General features: G+C 43.0%; 1 protein-coding gene across 2 annotated transcripts in view; it reads left to right on the top strand.

The window, feature by feature from the left end:
* Nucleotides 1–3,180: 3,180 nt before the first annotated feature.
* The window catches only part of CPNE4 (copine 4), a 230,097-nt gene continuing 212,976 nt past the window's right edge, over nt 3,181–20,301 (top strand). The window contains exon 1 of one of the 2 annotated variants that reach the window (XM_068935605.1): nt 3,181–3,412. Coding sequence is in view for 1 of the 2 variants with exons in the window: in XM_068935604.1 (XP_068791705.1) it covers nt 4,500–4,512 (13 nt within the window). In the remaining variant the exon portion in view is untranslated. Of the gene's footprint in view, nt 3,413–3,909; nt 4,513–20,301 lie in introns of those variants that run through there. The other variant, XM_068935604.1, reaches the window with a different exon arrangement.

Here is a 20,301-nt window from a genome sequence, read left to right as displayed (position 1 = left end):
GATGATAAAGTTCTGATTTTGCTGAAGCTGTAGAAGCTGGGAGTTTTAACGATACGTTGGCATCCTCCTTTTGTGCTAACTGCAATGTGTACAACCACGCACGCAAGGTCTGATAATCTTTATTTGTTGGCATTTAGAAGCCTGATGGAGTGATGCTATTTCTGACTACTTTCTGTCACTCATTTAACTCAAACTAGTGGCCTGTGTGAGCTTCTTAACTCCCATAACCAAGCAGCCATCGCACCATAACGATATGAGTTGCTGGTAAACAGGAACACCTCCCTGCTCCTCTCCCTTTTCTAAACAAGCCTTGGTCCACTGAAGATATTCTGATGCCACCCACAGGAGGAAGTAGGTACTTTTAGCAGCTCTGTCCTTTACAGCAGCTCTCTGTCCTACTAAGAGGGTGCTTTAGCAATCTTAGCAGGAGCTAGCAGGTAATACTAGCAAGCAGAGAAAATGTCAAGGCGCATAGCTGTGTGGGCACATAGCCACGGGATGATTGCTGTATCCGTGCCTCAGAATGGGCAGTACGATTTGAATGCCAGAGCCCAAGGTAGAGAACCGAAATCCCATTTTCAGTGTTCATCCTGAATCAGTCAAGCACAGGTATGGGCTGGATCCTGCTCCTTCTTCTCAGGAAGTCCTTCCTGCAGGTCATCCTGGGTTTCTTAGCGTTCTTCTGTAATGCTGTGTTGAACATCCAACGTCTGGCCAGGAAGGGAGGCTGTGTCCTGGCACCAGGAACAGATACAGCATGCTGTTGTGGCTCCCGACCATGACATAGCTGGCAGAGTCTAGAAACTGAGCCACCTTCCCCAAGAATGCTTCTGGAATAATGCCAGCCTGCCTTTGTAATCACACATGGATCTCCCCTGGACGCTTGACCAACATATTTCAGCGCTTTCCTTCTCTTTGAGCTTGGACTTTCCAGCCCTAATGGCACAGGGCAATACGGTTCTGTCGTTAGCAAACTCAAAGATTTGTGCCGTCCAAGTAAAACTAAGGGAAACCTTGGCTTTCTGAAGAACTTGATTGGTTCTGTAGTTAGGATATGAGGCGTTAGGTGCTCTAAATAAGGAAGAAAATCACAGCTTTACATTTGCAAAATGTAGTAACAGAGAAGAGGTAAGTGGAAAAGACAAGGGAAATCAGTGATCACAGCAGTGAAATATGTAAATCTCACTGTGCTATAAAGGTAAATTAAGTTTACTTCTGTGGGTGCATAAACACAATGACTGACCTTTGATTTTAATGCTCTGAACAAATCACTGATCAGCATGTTTTGCATGGAATGCTCAGTAAAACGCTGCTTTTAATTTGCACTTTATCCACTGAGAAAAATTCAGGTTTACAGTGTGTATTTCTAACATGTGCTTTCAAAGCTGGCAGCTTGATGTTAAAGTCTCTAATTAGAGAGGCAGGGTTTTCTGGCAGAGGAATTCAGCTACACTGCAAGTTGTTGTTGTTGTTTTTAATATGGAAGGCTTGTGATGAGTGGCCCTGGTCTGGGCTAGTGAGTGCATTTGATTGCCTGCTTTCTTTGTTTCACACCTCTCAGTGCTCAGGAGCGGTATTACAGGATTTGCCAGCTCAGCAAACACCTGACATTTCAGTTGAGGGCGTAAGAATGATCTGTCTTGGTTTTGTGTTCCTTTCCCTTTCCGTGAAAATTTATGTCGCTAGAGAAATCTGCCTTTCAAAATGTTGCGTGTGTATGTCTATTTGGGGGAGGACTGGATGCAACCGCAGCGACTCTCTCTCAGTGCCTATGCTATGGGAGCTCTATCATTGTCAAATCTGTGTGCCTCACAGAGGCTTATGAATTTATCTTCATCAAACTGTCATAAGGGGCGGAGGAGAAATTAGATTATACAGATGGGGAGCTATGGCACAAAGAGGCTGTATCCCACCAACATTTAGGTACATGTTTAACTGACAAGTGCAAATTCAATTCTCTGCATAATCTGAGGATCTCGGGGAAGTCAGCCAGGCCCTTCACAGGAACACACCTTGGCATCGCCACAACCGCGTGGGAAGTCAAGAACTCAGTGGTCACCATGGGTGGGCAAAGTCAAACAGTGAATCCCGATATCCCAAATCCCTGTGCTGAGTTTTAACTGTACAAATTATTTTCTGCTTGGTAGGGGCTGTCCTGTCCCTTCTGCCTGTTTGGTCATCTATAGGGCACTGCATAATTAATGTGAGCCCTGATGCCAGGAGTAACAGCGTCCCCTCGGCAACCAGCCACATCCTGCTATCGTGCAAGCCGGCACTGCCGCCTTCCTTGCCTGTGGGCCTTGATGCATTTGTATGGTTTGCCTGCCTGGGGAGATCGCAGCCCGGGCTCAGCAAAGAGTTCAGCCATATGCTTAGCTTGAATCAATAAGGCTTGCTGGAAATACTGGCTGGCCTCCTAGTTAACCCTGAGCTCATGGCTTCTCGGCAGTGCAAGAAAAACTACATTTTTGTACCTGGGGATCACATTAGCTAAAATAGCCCTTGCTTCCAGAAGGCATTGTTGATGCTGGCTGGGAGGGACGTGTGCGAGAGAGGTCCAGGTGTCTCCAGCACCGACCCTGCCCTGGCTCCACGGCTCGGACAGTCTCTGCTGCTCCTGCTCTGGCAGCGGGTCACGGACAAACAAAGCGACACGGTCAGGGTTGGGCAGACGCGCTCCCCACGGCCGCTCAGGCTGCCCTGGCCAGGACCGAGGAACCTCGCGGCCCTCAGGGACGGGGATGCCGGCGGGATCCTGCCTGGCGGACCTTGCGGTACCGCCACCCCTCTCTCCGCTGTGGCGTTGCCAAAAGCCGCCTCCTGTGCCGGCTTCGACGCCTCTCGCAGCCTTCTCCCTTGGCTCTTCACGGCCGGGGTGAGCTTTTTGTGAAGGGCGGAGGCCGGAGGCGCAGCCCAGCTCTGCCGGCTGCCAGGGCTGGGAGCTGGGCAGGCAGGCTGAGTGCGGGGACAGGATGGGACATGAACGTGGCGGCTTCGCTGTCAGCCCTTCGGCCGCCCAGGCCCAACCGGCGCCCCTCGCCCCCCTCTCTGGGCGCACACGGCCCGGCCGGGCCCCAGGCTGCGGCCCCGCGGCGGGCGGGTGGGCGGTAGAGGCTGCGTGCCGGCCGGAGCCCCCAGGGGGCGCTGCCGCGGGCTCCGCGGCTCCGGCTCCGCCGCCGAGCCGGGGCTGGGGCGGCTCCGGGCGCAGGGGGGGATGGAGGCGCCCGCCCGCCCGCCTCCTCCCTCCTATCCCCTCCCCTCCCCTCCGCGGCGGTGGTGGAGCCGCCGGGCTCCCTCGCTCCTCTTCACATGGGGCTCGCCCTGCCGCAGGGACAGTGCTCCTGCCCTCCCGCCAACCGCTGAGAGGGGCAGCCGGCGCGGGCGAAGGGGGCTCCCCGCCGCCGGGAGGCAGGTAGGGGCGGGCGGGCGGGAAGTTTGGGGAGCGGGCGGTAGCGGCGTGCGGCGCTTGGCCGCCGCCAACGGCCGCCGCCAACGGCCGCCGCGGGGGGCTCGCGCGGCGGCGCTCCGCCCGGCCGTTAGTAACGGCGCGGCGCGCGCCGGGACGGGACGGCGGGGCGAGGCGGGCAGGGGAGCGGGGCGCCTCGCAGCCCGCTTCCGCCCCTGCCGGCGTTTCACCTGCTTCGCCCGGGCCTCCCCGCTGGGCGGTTTCGGCGTGGTCTCGGGTGCCGGCGGTTCGGCCGTGCGGGCACGGCGGGTGGCTTCTGCTGCAGGCGGCGCCGGTAGCGGCGCGCTGCCTGCTGGAAACGGTCCTCTGGAAGGCAACTTCGGGAAGGAACCGGAGTTGAGAAATTGGGGTTGTCTTTTTTTCTTACGATTTCATCGGAGGCAGTTTAGCTCACTTGGAGAGCGGCGAGTCTTCCCCCGTGCATGCCGCTTTTTCCTTTAGTTGCCGTTATAGAAGTTGCACCCGGAGAACAAGCCCGTTATCTGTGAAATTATTTTCCTGCCGGCTCTTTTCGCTTGCTGCCGAAGGAAGAGCGCTAATATGACTAACTTGTGTGGCTGGTAGATTAAACACAAGGCAAACTCCAGGTGTCGTTAAAGTGAGAGTTACGGGTTTGCCTAGTTCGCATAATCTCATGTTCTTATAGCTCAAAATAAACCTTTTCATTAGAAGGAGAAATATGGATCCAGCTTTTGCAGCCTGTGATTGATTAGACCTCCCTCCCTGAACTCAGCAGGGAGTTTTGCCTGATTAAGACCTATAAAATTGTGCTGAGGTGTGTTACACAATTGGCTGTAGCATGCAGTATGGGCCCAGTTAGGTAACTTTGCATCTGGGTCTTGTGGTCACTGGTCCAGCTGAAGTACTTCAAAGTCAAATTGGTTCAGGTGCTCTGTTTTAAGGAGTGAGACCTATAAAGCTGAGACGTCTGGGGAGAGAGTATTTTACTTGCCTTAAAGAAAACCAAACCAGAGAAATGAGTGACGCTTATTGGAGATACTGACTGAAATTCAGAAATGCTCCATGTGTTTTGATGGCAGCATCAGGTAAAGTCACCTACTTTCACACTGAAATGTGTGTTGTTCTTTTTTGTGGTAGTCCTTAGTTGTGCCTTAGAACCTCTAGTTGAGAACCAGAGACCAGGACAGGACGTATGAACACGTATGTAATTATAGTCTGCCTACTGAAGAGCTTGCTGCCTTACGCGATTATGTAGAAATCTTACAGTCTGAGAACTGTGCACAAAAAGCTTTCAGGTTACCATCTACCAGACATGTGAGCTGATTGTTCACTGATTGCCACTTCATCTTCTCTGTGTTTGTTTGCTTGTTTGTTTGTTTTAATCCCTAAAATATCTAACAGTATGTATAGGTTCTAGTAAGCTTCCCAGGTGTTGGTTGTTTGTGAAACTTTATTTGTTGCTGCAACTGCAGATGTTGCTCTAAAAATGCTTTTCTTCAAGGTGTGACAGAAAGTAAAAGAAAATAGAAACTTTCTTAGAATAATAGTAACATAGGACTAGTCTTTGAAGAAACACCTTTTGTGTATGCTGCAACTATTTTTAGATGAAGAGTCTTTTGGGATGGCATTTCTCAAGTTCATTCTTGGATCCTTGGGATTTCAGGTGGTCAAAGTCTTAGTCTAGTTCTCTGGGAGGGGGATGGACATGGGGGACACTGCACGGTATTCTGTGAAGTTCAAATGCAGGCTATTGGAAAGCTTCAAATGGCCCTAAAACAATCTCTGGTGGGGCAGGTGTATCTACTGTGTTTGCAGCAATTGGCTTTGGATACAGAAGAAGAGAGAGTATTTGCAAAGTAGGGCATACCAGTGTAACTCTGTTAGCTTTGGTAGTTCAGTACTGCTTTTCCTTCACTAACAGCTTGGTCCAGCACAGATATGTGCGTGTAAACTCACTGTGTGTGTAGATAGATGTCTTGCGATTATTAACCTCATTAGCTGCATTGGAAGCTTGGATACCTGATTTCCTTGAAGATAGGTCTGTGAAAGACCTTAGGCATGTGCTTAAGAGCTTTCCTGGGCTAGGACCACAGAAGACAAAATGCATATCACTAAGTTAAGTTTTCTTGAATATTTTAACTTTAATAAAATTCAAAAATAGCTTGTTAACGTTAAACTGATAATGCTGTTCATGTTTCTTAGATGGGCTCTCAAGCCTAACTGTTCATCTCCTAGTCTTAGAGCAGACATTTTTCTGGGGTTGGGTGTTTAAATGTACCTCGGCTCAAGATACTGCAGTGAGATGAATTATGGGGAGCTAATTCTATTAATGAATTAATATTAATAGAATAATGAATTCTGTTAATGAGAACTGTGTGTTTTTACATCGAGCAGAAAGTTGTTGGGAACCAACTAACTTTTTAATAGCGTGCCGAAGCTCAGAGCTCTTGATGCTCAGAAAAACTAATGGAACGTGCGTTGTGTTGCTAAGCATTTGATGGTGTTTGACAAGATACTTGTATGGCAGCCGGAAGTGTTATATCACAAGAACTAATTTATCCCCATAGGGATGAGATTGCAAAATACCACGGACATAGAGAGCCTAAGTGCCTTGACAAGTCACTTAGGAAGTCTGAAAGAGAAAGAAATTGGAGCCAGATGGAAAAAGCTCTAGACTGGCAACCCTACCTGGATTGTCTACTTTCTTTGGTATAGATTGTTTGGCTTATGCCATAATAAGATAAAGGAATTTCTAGGTGTTGCATCCAGTAGTTGGCTAACTATGCTTGAAGTTTAAAGTTTTCTTTTCTGCTATATGACTTTCTATATTTTGGACACATGATATTTGGTAGGCGTTGGTATTCTATTATGCTGTCATAGTTTTCCGTTTCCTAGGTTTGGTGCTTTTTAAAATGTGAGGGGTAGGGAAAGGTAAACCATCTAGTAGACTCCATGCAAAAAGAACACTTTGTTAATGGATTGTCAGGGTGGGGAGTTTCAGTGTGAGATAGTCAGCAGTCAGTATTATGATTCCTGATGCAACCATTAGTCAGCAACACTTTATGTAAATATCCAAAATAAAACTTAATAATATCTGCTGTAGTGTATTTCATCAGTAAGATGACTTCAAGCAGGAAGTTTTAACTTGAGGAAGAAGAAGATGTGCCTACAAAGAATTGTGTTGAGGTTGCTTTGAAAATGGTAACTGATTTTTCTTGGCATTTATGACCCAGTTCTCCACAATATGACTGCGTTTTTGCACTAAACGCTGTAACATACAGTCTTTGAAAGAGCAGCTAAATAATTTTAGTTTTTCTGCAAGATGTCTGACTGCAAAACCACCGCATAGCAAGGGTGGTTGCTTCTTGCTCCTTGCAATTTTGCGCAGCAAATGCTATATACAGTTGTAAAATTTCCCTTCTAGCTCCCATTTAGGAATGTATTCTTCTTTAAGGTGGTGTGCATGTCCTTTAACATCTCTGACTCCTGGAGAGAGAGAAGTTTGAAAGTGGCATTTGTGCCTTAGAAAAATCCATAGAGATAACGGGAGCTAAGTGCATGCTTAAAAACTAACACATGCCTCAAGTGTTTTTGTGAATAAACTCGAGTGCTTTGCTGAATCACAGCTCTTGAGCGTGCAGGCACAGTATACCTATAAAGTATGCTACAGCTGACTGCAGTGCTGTGTAAAGTGCTTGTAAAATATTTCAGTGCAGGTGTTTGGAGACTGTCTGAACTGCAAAAATGAAATATGAGAGGATGCATACACGGTATTAAACAAGAATGGAAAGGCAACATGGCAAGCGAGTTAATTCAAACGTCTTGAAATCCAACTAGAACTTCTCCTCTTCTCTCTGATTCTCAAGTAATTGGGTAAAAACTGAGTAAAAAAATTGAGTAAATGTCAGAATTCCCATTCATTTCACTAAGGAAATGGCATACAAAGGGTGTGTTCAGGTAAATCATCTAGGGAGTTCCGTTAGTTACTTGAAGAAACTACTGGGTTTGCCTGATATTAATATTTTTGTTACGATGCATGACATCGATTTGATAGTTGGGAATAGTGCAGAATATGACAGCCCACGCGAAAGCCAAATCCCGGTACTGAATCGTGGCTTTGCCTCCCAGCCTGTTAACTTGATTAATAGCACAAAGATCGCTAATGACAGCAGATGCCCTGCTCGCAGCACGCAGCGGCCAGCGCCGGGCTTTCGCCGGCTTGCCAACGCCGTGAGTAGCGCGGGGGGCAATAGAAGGGGTTTGGGGAGGGGCATGGCTCAGCCCGGTAGGAGCGGCGCCGAGCCGCGCGGGGGCGCCCGAGGACAGGCGGAGCGCGGGGGCCCGCGGAGGGAGGCGCGGGGGGCCCGGGGATCGCGACTGACCCGCGGAGCGGGGAACTTAATCCAAGCAATGGATCGGTTAAACTGCCTCGCCCGCCTAGGCGCGCTCCTGTTGGCAGTTAGAGGGGCTGTATTTTGGTTGATCTTAGTTCGCCTACAGTAGTGGGGTAAAAATCAAAGTAAGGCCGCTCTGATTGCGGTTTAGGTGATCCACATGGGTGTTTAATGAAGTTAAAAACTTAATCAGGTGAATTTGCTGCGCATCTGTGTGAAGAATCCTAGCGCTGCATGGCTCTGGGGAGAGGATCTCTGAGCGCCTGCCCTGGTTCTTAGGGTGAGCGGTGTGTCATGCCACAGCGGGCCCTCCACATCAGCAGGTCCAGCTGCTGGTGGGGGGGGGGGGCGGGGCGTGCTCTTGCCTGGCAAGGAAAATGCTGGCTCCACAGCTATTGTGTGTCACCACCGATGGGGTCTTCCTAGGTTAGAGGAGATGGCAAAACCCTGTAGATGTGGGCTTAGTTATGCTACAGGAGCTTGTCTGGCCAGAACGGGTTTCCTTTTCCTGGCTGATGTCCATCCCTTACCTTCCCCCCCTATCGATGTCTCCCTTAGCACTCATCTTTCCTACCTTCCCAACCCAGGCCCTCCAAAGTAGGAAATGAAAAGTCTGGCAGCTGCTTTGGTAGCCTGATTGAAAGGAATACAAGAAGCACCTCAGGTTGGGGTGCTAGGAGGGCCCTCAGCCAACCTGCCTGTGGTGGATTCTTGGATGTAGCTGCTCACAAGGCAGTGTTTGCTCGTTTGTTTTCCATAGCTGCATGTTCTTCAGCTTGACACAGTACCTACAGTGTTTCATTTGCTTAGAGGTGTCATTCGTGGCTCAGCAAAGGTTTGTAAGTGGCTGTTACGGAGAGCTGAGGTGGTGAGGAATAACATTCCTTTTAGTTCAATACCAGACAAGTAGAAAGCAGATGTACCCTATGCAGAAAAGACTTTCTTGGTGGTTAGGATTGCAAGTTGCAGAAGTTGCTCTGCCATGACACCCATGCATTTAATGCATTCTTTTCTATCCTACTCCCGCTGTAATTCCTTCAGTGAATTATTTACTGTGAATTAATCACTGAATGTTACTTGGATTGTGAGTAGTCAGGCAGCAAGACAAAATTCATTGTACAAATGGAGAGTGCAAGACACCCTTCTCACAGGCAGCAAAGGCTAATGGTTTGGCTATCAGCTGCACCCAGGGCATAGGTGCATTTTATATTCCAATAAATTTGGAATTTATTTCTTGTGCTTGTTTGTCTGTTTACTTTGGGGATTTCTCCTCTCATATCGCACTGCCCAGAGACTTCAGGGGAGGATCGTTTTCTTCAGTAATGCTTTTCACTCTGGCTCGCTGTAACATAAAGGAATAGGATTGTTAATGTGTTAGTCACTATCTAGAAGGATTTTGTCAATGAGCAACTGGATATTTGGAAACACGCAGAACTGGATTGTTGTATAAAAAATAGCATGTAAAAATATCTTCAGTAAAAGAATATCTGTACTGTTACATGAAAGCTGTAAATGATTGGCACTTGGATGTCAATGCCAGTAAAATCCTTGAGCGTGTGGGTAAATGAATAACCCACAGCTAGTAGTATGCTAAATAATGTAGACAGCTGTTTCTTATTTGGTATTATGTTAATTGCTATGAAAAACTGCTGCTGTTACCGTTGCATTTGCCAGCTGATGGAGTAGCGCGTCATTGGTAGACTCCTGGTACAAATATTGCCTCGGTACATCATATATTGGTAACAGATACTCAGCAGATGCTTTGACTTGACTGTTAATTTACAGTCAAAGTTTTATAGCATCATTAAGTTTCACTAAGATTAAAAATGATTTGGAGATTTTGCAAAACATTTGGCCAGATAGGCTTGGCTTTACATAGTGATCAAAGAAATTAAAAATAACTTTTATGGAATTTTGTATGGAATTAGCATATAGATAAAGGAGAAGGACTGGCCTCTTTGTGGTAATAGTTTAAGTAAGATCCAGCTCACTGTGAGGGATCGCAGGCGTCTTTAAACTGTGTGGGTATGTTCTCTTTGAACTTGTAGAAAGCCTTGTTTTCTTCTAAACTTGTAATGGTCTGGGCTGTGGCTCAGTTTCCCTTGTGTAGAAGAAACTGAAGAAAGCTTACTGTGTTACAGCTTGGTTTCTGGTTATTTTGCCGATGTTTAAAAGGCAAATGATGTGCACTGTGTTGGGGATGACACTACTAATGAGTGTTGGCCATAGATGAGCATAAAAAGGACAAGCAAAGACTTAAGTCACCTATGACTTTCTCTGAATACAGAGGACGGCCTTTTTGTCTTTTCATCTAGCTTAACTGCTGCTTGATTAGCTTTTCTTTAGATTTTAATTCTGTTTCTCATCATGATGACTTAAGCAGCCATGTGCATTTTGATAGAGATTCAAAATAAATTTTTTTTGGTCAGTTTTGGTTTACTATTTTAAAAGCTCAGATACAGCTTATGTGATGGGGAGAGGAGGAAGACAGTATTGACTCTTCCTCTTGCATATCCAATGCAATCCTGTTTGCTTCAACAAGACAGAGTTATGCCTTAGTTCTATATATGATAGTCAGAACTGGGGAATCTGGTGAACTAAATCTGAAAGTAGCTTCCTCTTCAAAAGCTCAGGTACATTGTGCCTCTGTTAAAGAGCTAGCTTCAAAATAAACTTTTGTCATATGCTTTTGTTTTAACTGCAGTTTAAAATGTCAAATATAGCTTATAATTAGAAATGAGAAACTAAAATCTCATCTCTCTGAATGTGAATTTGTAATGAATGTTTGAGCAAAGTATACACAAAAAGGCTTAAAAAAAAGCTTAAACAGTTTTTTTTTTTAACTGAGATTACCTGTTAATATTGAATAAAATATTGGCTCACTTCTCTGATAATTAAAAAGGCCGCTAATGGATGATATAAAATTGACTGTATAAAATCAAGAGATTGTAAAGGAGTTTTTTTTTGTGTGTGGAATTCTATTAGTCTTGGTTGTATGTGAGCTATATTCAACTGTAGACCCAAAGAAGAGTGATCATAAGATAGAACTGAAACAGCTGATATAATTGCTTCCCTGTCAACTCAAAACTCATACGAGATCAAATTGCAAAGCTAGTCAGTTTGAAAAACGAAAATTAAAACAACATTGGATAACGTTGACTACAAGGAGAATTTTATTAGAGAATTAATCTCTAGGTGATTAATTCTTCTTTAGGTGATTAATTCTTAAATATCTTCCATGGGCAGAGAGGAGAGATATTTCAGTTTTTGCATGTGAAGATAAATTTAGTTCACAGGGACTTAATACGAACATAGACTTTCTTTCATTAGTTCGTTTGTAACAGTACAATTTTAAGGACGCTTTGTCAGTAGTATAAAGACTCACTTAAATGGTTGTTGCTCTTTGAGATCCTGCTACCAGCCTTACACATCTACAGGGGAATCCTAACTGCACAGTTAGCTGTAATGCTACTTCTCTCGGGCACTTTGTTCATAAACCTTTTTGCTGTGCATGAAGAGACTATGCAAGCAGGGTTTACATAACTTTAAAGCAGTTATTTATTAACTAAGATGTGCAGTAGATAGCTAGGACTCGTGAGCTACCAGGCCAAGTAATAACATAGGACCCCCGTGTAAGGCACCTCATTCGTTTGCTGGCCGGCCAGTGGTCAGAAGTGGGAAAGATCGTCTTCTCTTGCTTCTTGGACGGGCTGATTATCTGACTGAGATGCTGTCTTCTGCCTCCTTGTTTTTTTCCCAGGTAGGTTTGTTACCTTATAATGTTGTATTTTCTTCCCACTCCAGACACCCCCCCCCCCCCCCCATTTTCTTTCTGGAGTCCTTGAAGGGCTAATTCGCCACATCTCAAGGATCATACCTCTGACTGCAATTTTACCATTCTTACCTTGTGTGGCTCTAATCTAGGTATTCCCACACAAATCTCTTGCAAGTTAGCAGTTTCCTCAGAAGTTTCATCCAAGGTTACACACCTCTGCTGTGTGCACATACACACACACACACACTTCAGACAACCAGAAGTGGTCTCTATAGCTTGTTTTTATGTGTGACCATTAGTCTGGCATCTTTGGAAAGAGCCACCCCAGTTGTACTGCTAGAGATGGGTGAAGTGTGATGTAAGTGACATCCCACTTATAAAGACAGAGACTGTTTCCTCATCTAAGAGGTGTCACTCAAAAATCTGCAGACTTTGTGGCATAAGCACTCATCAGGTGTTATCAAGGTGGCTGGGACATCAGTCATCTACTTCAACTTTTGGAATAAAATGTAAGTATTTAGATTGTTAAGGATTATCTTTATGCATCAGAGTTTCTTTGAGTAAGGAATTCAGTTTGAGAGTGATGAAATTGCAGTAGTCTTTTTATATTTCTGTTTAGTTTTTGGAAACGATCAGCTGAGTGGATGACAGGATGGGATACCTTCTGAAATGCACCAAATCTTATCAGAATGTGGTGCAGAAGAAGGCTTCCCCCCGCCACCTGTGATCTTTGCCTCCTGCTGTAGCAAAACAACAAATTGCAATGGTTCTTGCACTCAGCTGCCATTTTTTTTTAAAAGTGTTTTTCAAAATGTTTACCGGCAGATTTGCTGCCTGAGTTTGTAGATGGATTTGCCTTGTGTGCTTAAAAAATACTTGAAGTATGTCAGAGACTTGTTAGGAGTTCAGTAAAACTATTTTGAAGAATCATCCTTGAAACTTTTTGGAGTTAAGTGGTCCAAGAGGCATATATCTTAAAGGTTAGCTGTGATTCTCAGGAGGATTGACTGGAAAGTGTGTAAAAGTAGCTACTCTAGTCTGCAATAGAAACATTTTTAGTTTGAACACTCCAGTATTAACAGAAGATAGTTGTACAGCAGAGATGCTTCTTTCCTGCCCTAAACGCATCTTTCATTTCTACGTGTTACACTCATGCTGTTATTAATGTATGAATTTCCTTTCTTGTCCTGTTAAATTATTTTTGGCTTTCTTAAGAAATAAGCCTGTTCCTGCCGGTTTTACTTACATAATCAGCATTCAGAAAGTCTAAACCTAGCCTGTACTGAATAAGATGAAACATGACTTTTACAAGTGATGATGAGGAAGCCAAATGTGCTCTGCAGGCATGTTGGGTCATAACTAGTGAAAAGCAGATTTTATTTAGCTTCAATTTAATTACCTTCTGAGATACAACCCTTTTCCCTGTGGGCAAGTAGTTATTGTATAGTCAATTTTTTTTAGTAAGTACCTAGAATTAATTTATTTGCATTTATGTCTTGGCGATGCTTTATTGTGAAAGTAGTTATGTTTAACAGCCCATTTAGCAGGTGAGTGATTCTTTTGTGCTGTTGTATCTATTTTCTGGTGGCCATCCATGACTTGTCAGATACTAATTTGCCAAAGGGTGCAGTTTTATATCTGTGACCGGAGGCTAAATTGGAGTTGAATGAAATAGCGAAGAGAGAATGTTTGATCAATTTGAAATGGTCCATTTGCCCTGCAGTTCATGAGAGAAAATCAGGGAAGATGGATACAGCGAGTAGCTTGCATTGTAGCTGATGTCTTTAACTTCACTACAAGATATGAGCTATGCCTTGGAAACATTGACGGAGTACCACTCTGTAGGTTGACAGCAGAATGTGTACGATCTGCAAAAGTGGCAGTGCCCCATCATTTTTGAAAGATACGGGAAAACTAAGGAGAGCAACCCTAACATTTTTAATGCAGCTGTTGCCAAGAAACTTCCGTTGAACATAATTCTCTATTGATTGTGGTTTCCTTGGCTTAGTTATGACATAAGTTAGAACAAAAATTCAGTTTTTGTAAGCAGATTCTGATGTGACCTATTCTTGGCCCTAGTAGCAAAGAACTTTTATGGTGGGGATTTTTTCCTTCTACTGTTTCAGATAAACGTCTTGAAGCCGTATGGGGACGGTGGTGTGAGGCCCATAGGACCAGGCTGTTCCTATTTTAAATAGTTTTCCAGTTCATATTTGGTGTTTCCAAGCATCCAGATAAATTTCTAACACATTCATCTTTAAGGCACTCGGACCTCAAACAGAAAAGACAAAATGAGCTTTGAGCATGAGCGGGATTTAGCAATGCAGGTTTTTCAGGCCGTCGTCTGGCCTTGTCTCCGTGCTCCCCTAGTTGCTTCCCGGATAGTCAGGGTGCACAGAGAAAGGCTGTGTGGTCTAAGAGCACTGATCTTGCAACCTAAATGTTGTGGTGACTTTTCTTTCCTCCCTAGCAGAAGGGAGGTGACTAGAACACTTTGCTGTTGCGAGAAAGGAGCAAGGATGCTAGAAAAATCATAACTGGTGATTCCAGGAAAACAAGACGAAATCCTTATTCCGCTGTTGACAGCTGACATTCCCTTTGATTTCAGAGTAGATAGTCTGTACTTCAGGACTCTCTGGTTTTCTGTATTAGCCCACTGTGTGGCTTCGTGACAACTTCCATAAATAAAAAAGTGAGGCAGAGATGTTAAGAGGCTTTTGTTGATTCATTCTTACCTCAGAGTGTGAGGTTTAAGTATTTAACGTGTGTGGAACGCTTTGAAAATAGAAAATGAGATAGAAAGGAGTGTATTCTCTCTCCTTTTTCTGTGAGTTTATGATGTAATGTTATTTGAGGATTTGACTAAAAGGTTTTCTAAGTATGACTTGTTTGTAACTTAGCTACTCTTCCTAACTGTTCTCGGATAAAATATCCATTGGTTGGAAGGTTTTGTTCTCAAAGCCATCTGGAACTGGATGGAAGATGAATTAAAAAAAGCCATGTGACACACTTTAGCATTATACATTGCCTGTACTTGTCATCTTGATTTCTTTTTAGAAATGGAAGAACTTCTACTTTTTAGAAGTGGAAGTAAACAAGAGAAAGCTGCCATCAATGTTCTGAAATTAAATGTAAAGTTTTGAAAAATGAGGATTCTTTTTTTCTGTTTAAGCAAATGATTTCTAAAGATTTCCAGCTGAGGATTGTTTTTTATATATTTTATTCAGAGATAAAAAGGATCTTTTTCAGCATTCATTTAACATATAGCTCTTTGTTCTACTAAGCTTTTACTGCTACTGTATTTAAAATAGAATTTAAGGTTCTTGTGGTTTGTCTTCTCCTTTATCCATCTTAAGATTAAAACAGCTTTAAAAGCTCTTACTTCTAATTACTTCTAAGAGTTAGTATATAACTCTTATTAGTCCAATTCTAGTGTTATACTTGTAATCTATTAACAAGAATTGAAGCAAATTTGCTTTCTGGCTTTTTTGTGTCGGGAAACATTTGTTATTGCTTACAGGGTAGAGTGAATAATGTGTTTTTGTTTGGCCACTGAACCAGTCAACTGCAAATGCTTGTTTGGTTTGTTCTGATGCAAAACTTCATCTAATGTTTTTCAGGTTTTAACCCCCAGGGAAGGAAGAGGCAATGTGAAAGGCTGAAGCAACGAGAAAAGGAAAGAAAGATTTAAAAAAAAGGAAAAGTGCTTTTGTTGTCACAGGCTAACCAACCTGTGAATTCTCACAAATGCTGAATAGTGTTGCTCCTGGTTTTTAATAACGTACATTGGTGGTTCATGCCGCCTCAGTTTTTGAATGAGTCACAAACATTGCTGCTGTGCTTTTTCAAAACCTGTATAAAGAGCAGAAGTAATTCTACTCAAGCTCTACTAATTCGGAACTGAGGAACAGCAGAGTTACATAATTTGTCTGAGATCATACCAGGAATCTCTGGCAGAGTGCTGAACTTCCAGTCCAGCACCCAGCCATCTGTATTTCCCCTAAAAAAGTCTGTGTTATTTTATGCATATTGCAAAGAGCATGGAACGCTTGATCCAAAAATTCTGTTTCACTTCTATTCTAACGTACAGTGTGGCAGGCAGAAGTACTTGTTAGTGATATTTCAGTAGCGCAGGGTACGCTTTTAGGCTATATAGTAGCACTTGTGGAAAAATTACAATTTATGAAGAGATTTAGAGCTATTTGTCTTCTATGAGCTATTTACTTCGTCAACTGAACTAACATCTATTAAACATTCACTCTAAGTGTAATACCCTCAAGAGTCAATTTAGGTAAACTGCAGTACCTCTTTCTAGACTAAAAATTGCTTTGCATAATGCATGTAGAAAAATCCATTAAATTTATTTTTTTTCTTTCCCTCTCAGTCTTTCTTTTACTTTGAAATGGATTTTTTTTTTTTTTGATGGGGGAGTAGGGAAGTGGGGAAAAGCTCCTTTGTCAGCTGCATAAATGGACAGTAAAAGCTTTTGGATGTAAAGTGTTTTTTTTTTTTTTTAATCATGTCTTCAATTTTCTTCTCTTTTAAGTTGAATATGTTATCATGACTGCAAACTTTCACACTCCCATTGTAACCAGCAATAGTCTAATAACCTTTAGAGCTTTGGCATTTTGCAGCCTGGAAGCCAAATGAATGTTTTGAAGAATGTTGAAGACAGTGACTTAAATCATGTTGCAATGCACAGTTAGCCTGTCCTTTACTTCAAATACTCTATGATATTTATAAAACCATGTGCCTGCAGCAGTGAATGGCGTTTGGGGATCAGCATCACCTTTGCTTATTGTTTGAGAAGACAGGCAGCTGCACGGGGTTGAAGGTGAGAAACAAGACACTGCTGAGCTCTGCAGCTTCCTGGGCTGAGAGCTCGGGGGGTAGGAGGGAGAACAGATCCAGGTGAGGCCATTGTGGGGAGGCATGGGTCCTGGTGGAAAGCTGGAGGGGTTCAGCTCATGTGGAGCTAAATCTGCTCCACATGAGGATCTGCTACTGCCTAGCTCTGCTGTGACACTACTACTGTTCTGCTTCTGACAGGTTCACCTGTCCTCTTCATTCACCTGTTACTGGGTATTTAAAGAAGGGAAGTTAGTTTTAACTCCTGAAGTTTAAAATGTAGCTGTTAAGGGATAGTTCTTTGTATGCATCAGTTCTTTGTTCCACTTATGAAGTCAGAGAAATACTTTTTTTTTTTTTTTTTCCTCCTTCTTCATTAACCTCTAGTGTATTTTGGTGGTATTACACAATGATTTTAGCAGGTTGGGTATTCCTTTATGATGTCCTAACGTTAGTTTTACTAGGATGTTTTAATGAATCAAAAATAAAAATAATGTTTTGGGACTTTGTGCAAGGATTCTTCTGTGTTTAAATGTGACAATTCAACTTCAAATTTTTCACTGCAGCAAGCAGTAGGGGAACACCACCAGAGCATCAGTGGATAGTAACATTGCTTTTGTTGCTACCATTAATGCAGTTGTCTAGTAAGGTTTCTAGCTACCTGTACTTCAGTGAACCTCTTCCCACAAATACTACCAGCTATTTCCAAGCATAGGAAAAGGAATTAAGCTTCCATTACCAGGCTCTGAACTCTTAACCAAAGAGGGCTTGCAAAGTTAACTGTGGGTATCGCCATGTTTATGCTCCTAGCCTAAAGGACTTGCAAACTGTGTATCTTAAACCTTAGCTGAACGTCGAAAACAGAAACCTTTGGTTGCAAGCAGATGTTAATTTTGCTGCGCTGTTTGAAGCTGATGTCGCCTGCCAGTATATGCCAATGCCATGTTGCCAGAGATTGCCCTTCCACAGCTCTCCCAGCACAAGAGATCTATAAGAATTCTCTAGTCTGCTTAAGGCGAACTCCATCAGACTAATTTAACCTGCTTTACGTGTGGTGGTGGGTTTGAATTAGCCCATAGTCCGCTGACTTTGCTGAAAGGAGGTTAGAGAGTGCTTTCTACTGCCGGAGGTGTAGGGAAGTAACTATGATAAATTTAAACAGCTCAGCTGCCTACAGAAGACAACACCTGCTTAGCGCCTCTGATTTGTAACCAGCACGTACATCTTATGTATATTAAATACAAGCTAAAGTGTGTAGAAGTGCTTTTGCTAGTATGCTTGTTTTGATCAAACTATACTAGCAGTAGGCTTGGTCTGGCTTATCCTGGTATAAGTCATGATCGTGGTAGGAGGGTTCTTCCATTTTGGTATCCTAACAAAGGCTTTCAAGCGTAGGCAAAGGCACAATGTTGATTCCCTTGCTTCATCATGCTCTGACTATTTTAAAAACGTCTGCGTAATAAGAATCTAGCCTTTATCGACAAGCTTCTATGTAAAAAAGACTTCTCAGCGTAAACTGTCCAAAAAAGTCCAGTAAATCCTGTCAAGTGTCATTCCCAAGCCAGGATCTCCAAATGGCTAATTGTTGTTAGGTTTGGATTCTTCTTCCCTTCTTCTTCATTACACTATGCTGGTAATTTTCTGTCAGTTAAACTGCAACTCTCCAGTCAAAATTCAGTTTTTTTTCCTCATGTCTTTTGTTGCTTTTGTACTTGACATTTTTACCGTCTATCTTTCTTTATAAAAGACTCACACTGGTCTTCAGGAGACACATTTTTCCAAACTAAAAGTAATTATTTTTTTTTAATCAACAGGAATTTAATGCCACATAGGAGGGTAGCATTAGGTAGAAGGTTTTCCATGCTTTTTTTTTTTTCTTCCTCTCACTTTAAAAATACCTCTAGCACATTTTAAAGAAGAAGCAATCTGTGAAGGTATTTTAAATAACTTTTTAGTTCCTAATTTTTTTTCATATTTGCATGTTTTTCTACATGAAATACATGCTATTAAAAAGTCAGTGTTACAGCAAGAACTAGCAGATCTCTTAGCAAGGCAACTCCAAGCTCATTATGTTAAAAAACAAACTAAGCCTAGATACTGTAAGCCAATTATGTCAACTGGAAATATTCTATAAACCAGAGTCTTTCCGTAAAGTGTTTTCTTAATAATGAGAGTACTTCACCTTTGGAAGCACTTAGTTATTGATGTAGCAAATTCTTTGTTCTTGAACATCTTATTTATATTTTCTATCTTTTTAAAGTTTCTATTCTTTTTTCAGAAGTTTTTCCTGTTACTCAGAGAGAATTACAGGCTTGCCTTCAGACTTCATAGGTGAAATGTTACTCTCTCTCTCTGATGCAGAATATTGAGCTTGTTCTTCACAATGATCTATTCTGCCCTTAAGTTAAGAACCTCTTTGCAGAATCAGGACTTCAGATTGCCAGCTTTGTGAAGGCCTAGGTTATCTGTGTACATTGCCTTTTACATTTGTTACACAGTACCCATCTAGTTGTATCCTGTCTGGGGTTTGATGTAAATAATATCCCTATGGTTTTTTCCACAGTAAAACCAAACTTACAGTTTTTGGGGAAAGGTTCAGTATGTTTCACTACTTTGGCATTGAACTAGGAGAGATGTGATGATTTAGCAACAATGATGTCAGAAAGCAGAAAAGGACTTCTGCAGTGATTCATTTCCTCATCTGTGGCAGCCATAGAAACAGATCTGAAAGCCATTCCTTCCAGTTTCCAGTGGAACTGTTACTCTGTCTACAGTAAATCGGATAATAAAACTTGCAAGCGGGTCTCCCCTTACAAACAAGCAGTCCTAAGATGACAAGAGATTAGTGGATACTTCCTTTCCCTGCACCCCTCCTCCCCACTGCTTTGACATTTCATTCCATAAACGTTTCTGCAACTCTGTCCTCCAGTCCTTGTGCTTTGCTGATTGCAGTCAAGCCAGCCTACTGTAGAGCCAGCTTTTTTTTTTTTCTTTTTTAAACACTACTGTATACTACACAGGGCCCCAAACTAAGGAAATATAAAAGCCCCAAATAACCCCTGTGTATGAATTCATCAAGGGTTTCTGAAGCATCACAAAAACAAGTGTGGCTAAGTCAGGACTCTCTGAGGGTGTGCTGGATGGGGGAAAGGGCAGTACTTGTTCCTGGTGCTGTATGTGGTAATAGTGTCCTATTTTAGACTTACAGATGACAGATTTAGGTCAGAGAAAGGGAAGGCACTGTTTTAAAGTGCATGGAGACCAAAGAATGCTTTTCCCAGCCACTGCTCTACATCATTTAACTCTTTTTATGTTAATGGAGGTAAATAAAATATAAACAGTATGCAGACTGTCATAGCTGAAGAAAAGTTTTGACTGGTGGGTGTTTTAAAAAGAAAAAGCAGCTTTAGGGAGGGGTAGGTTTTCTTTATGAGAGACTGTAATCACCCGGTCTCAGGGAGTATTGTAGCCTTGTCAGATGTCACTCATGAATCAGAAAAGGAGGAGATGGAAGGCGTATTCAAAGGACTGATTTAAAAAGACTGAATAAGTGTGAGATGAATTTTGAATGATGAGATGGAGTTCTGCTTTAGGACTCCGGTGCTGACATGAGGGCTTATCAGTGTTGGCACTGGAGTGAATTTGCTGGTGCCAGGAGTTCGTTCTGCAGTTGTATGACAAACTTCAGAAGGAAGCTTGTAGGTTAGCTGTCAGCAGGTGGCACAAGGCATACTCTGCTGCCCCAGGAGCCTTAGCATATAGAGCATATGGCGATCCTGCTGCTAGGTGTGTTGTGTTGCCACTCAGTAATCCCTGAGTGGACTAAAATAACTCACTTCAGGATGGCATGAAAGTGT

This window comes from Struthio camelus, chromosome 2 (genome assembly GCF_040807025.1).
Source record: "Struthio camelus isolate bStrCam1 chromosome 2, bStrCam1.hap1, whole genome shotgun sequence".
NCBI lineage: Eukaryota > Metazoa > Chordata > Aves > Struthioniformes > Struthionidae > Struthio > Struthio camelus.
The sequence above is the reverse complement of the archived record's forward strand: the minus strand, read 5'-3'. Positions and strand labels throughout refer to the sequence as shown.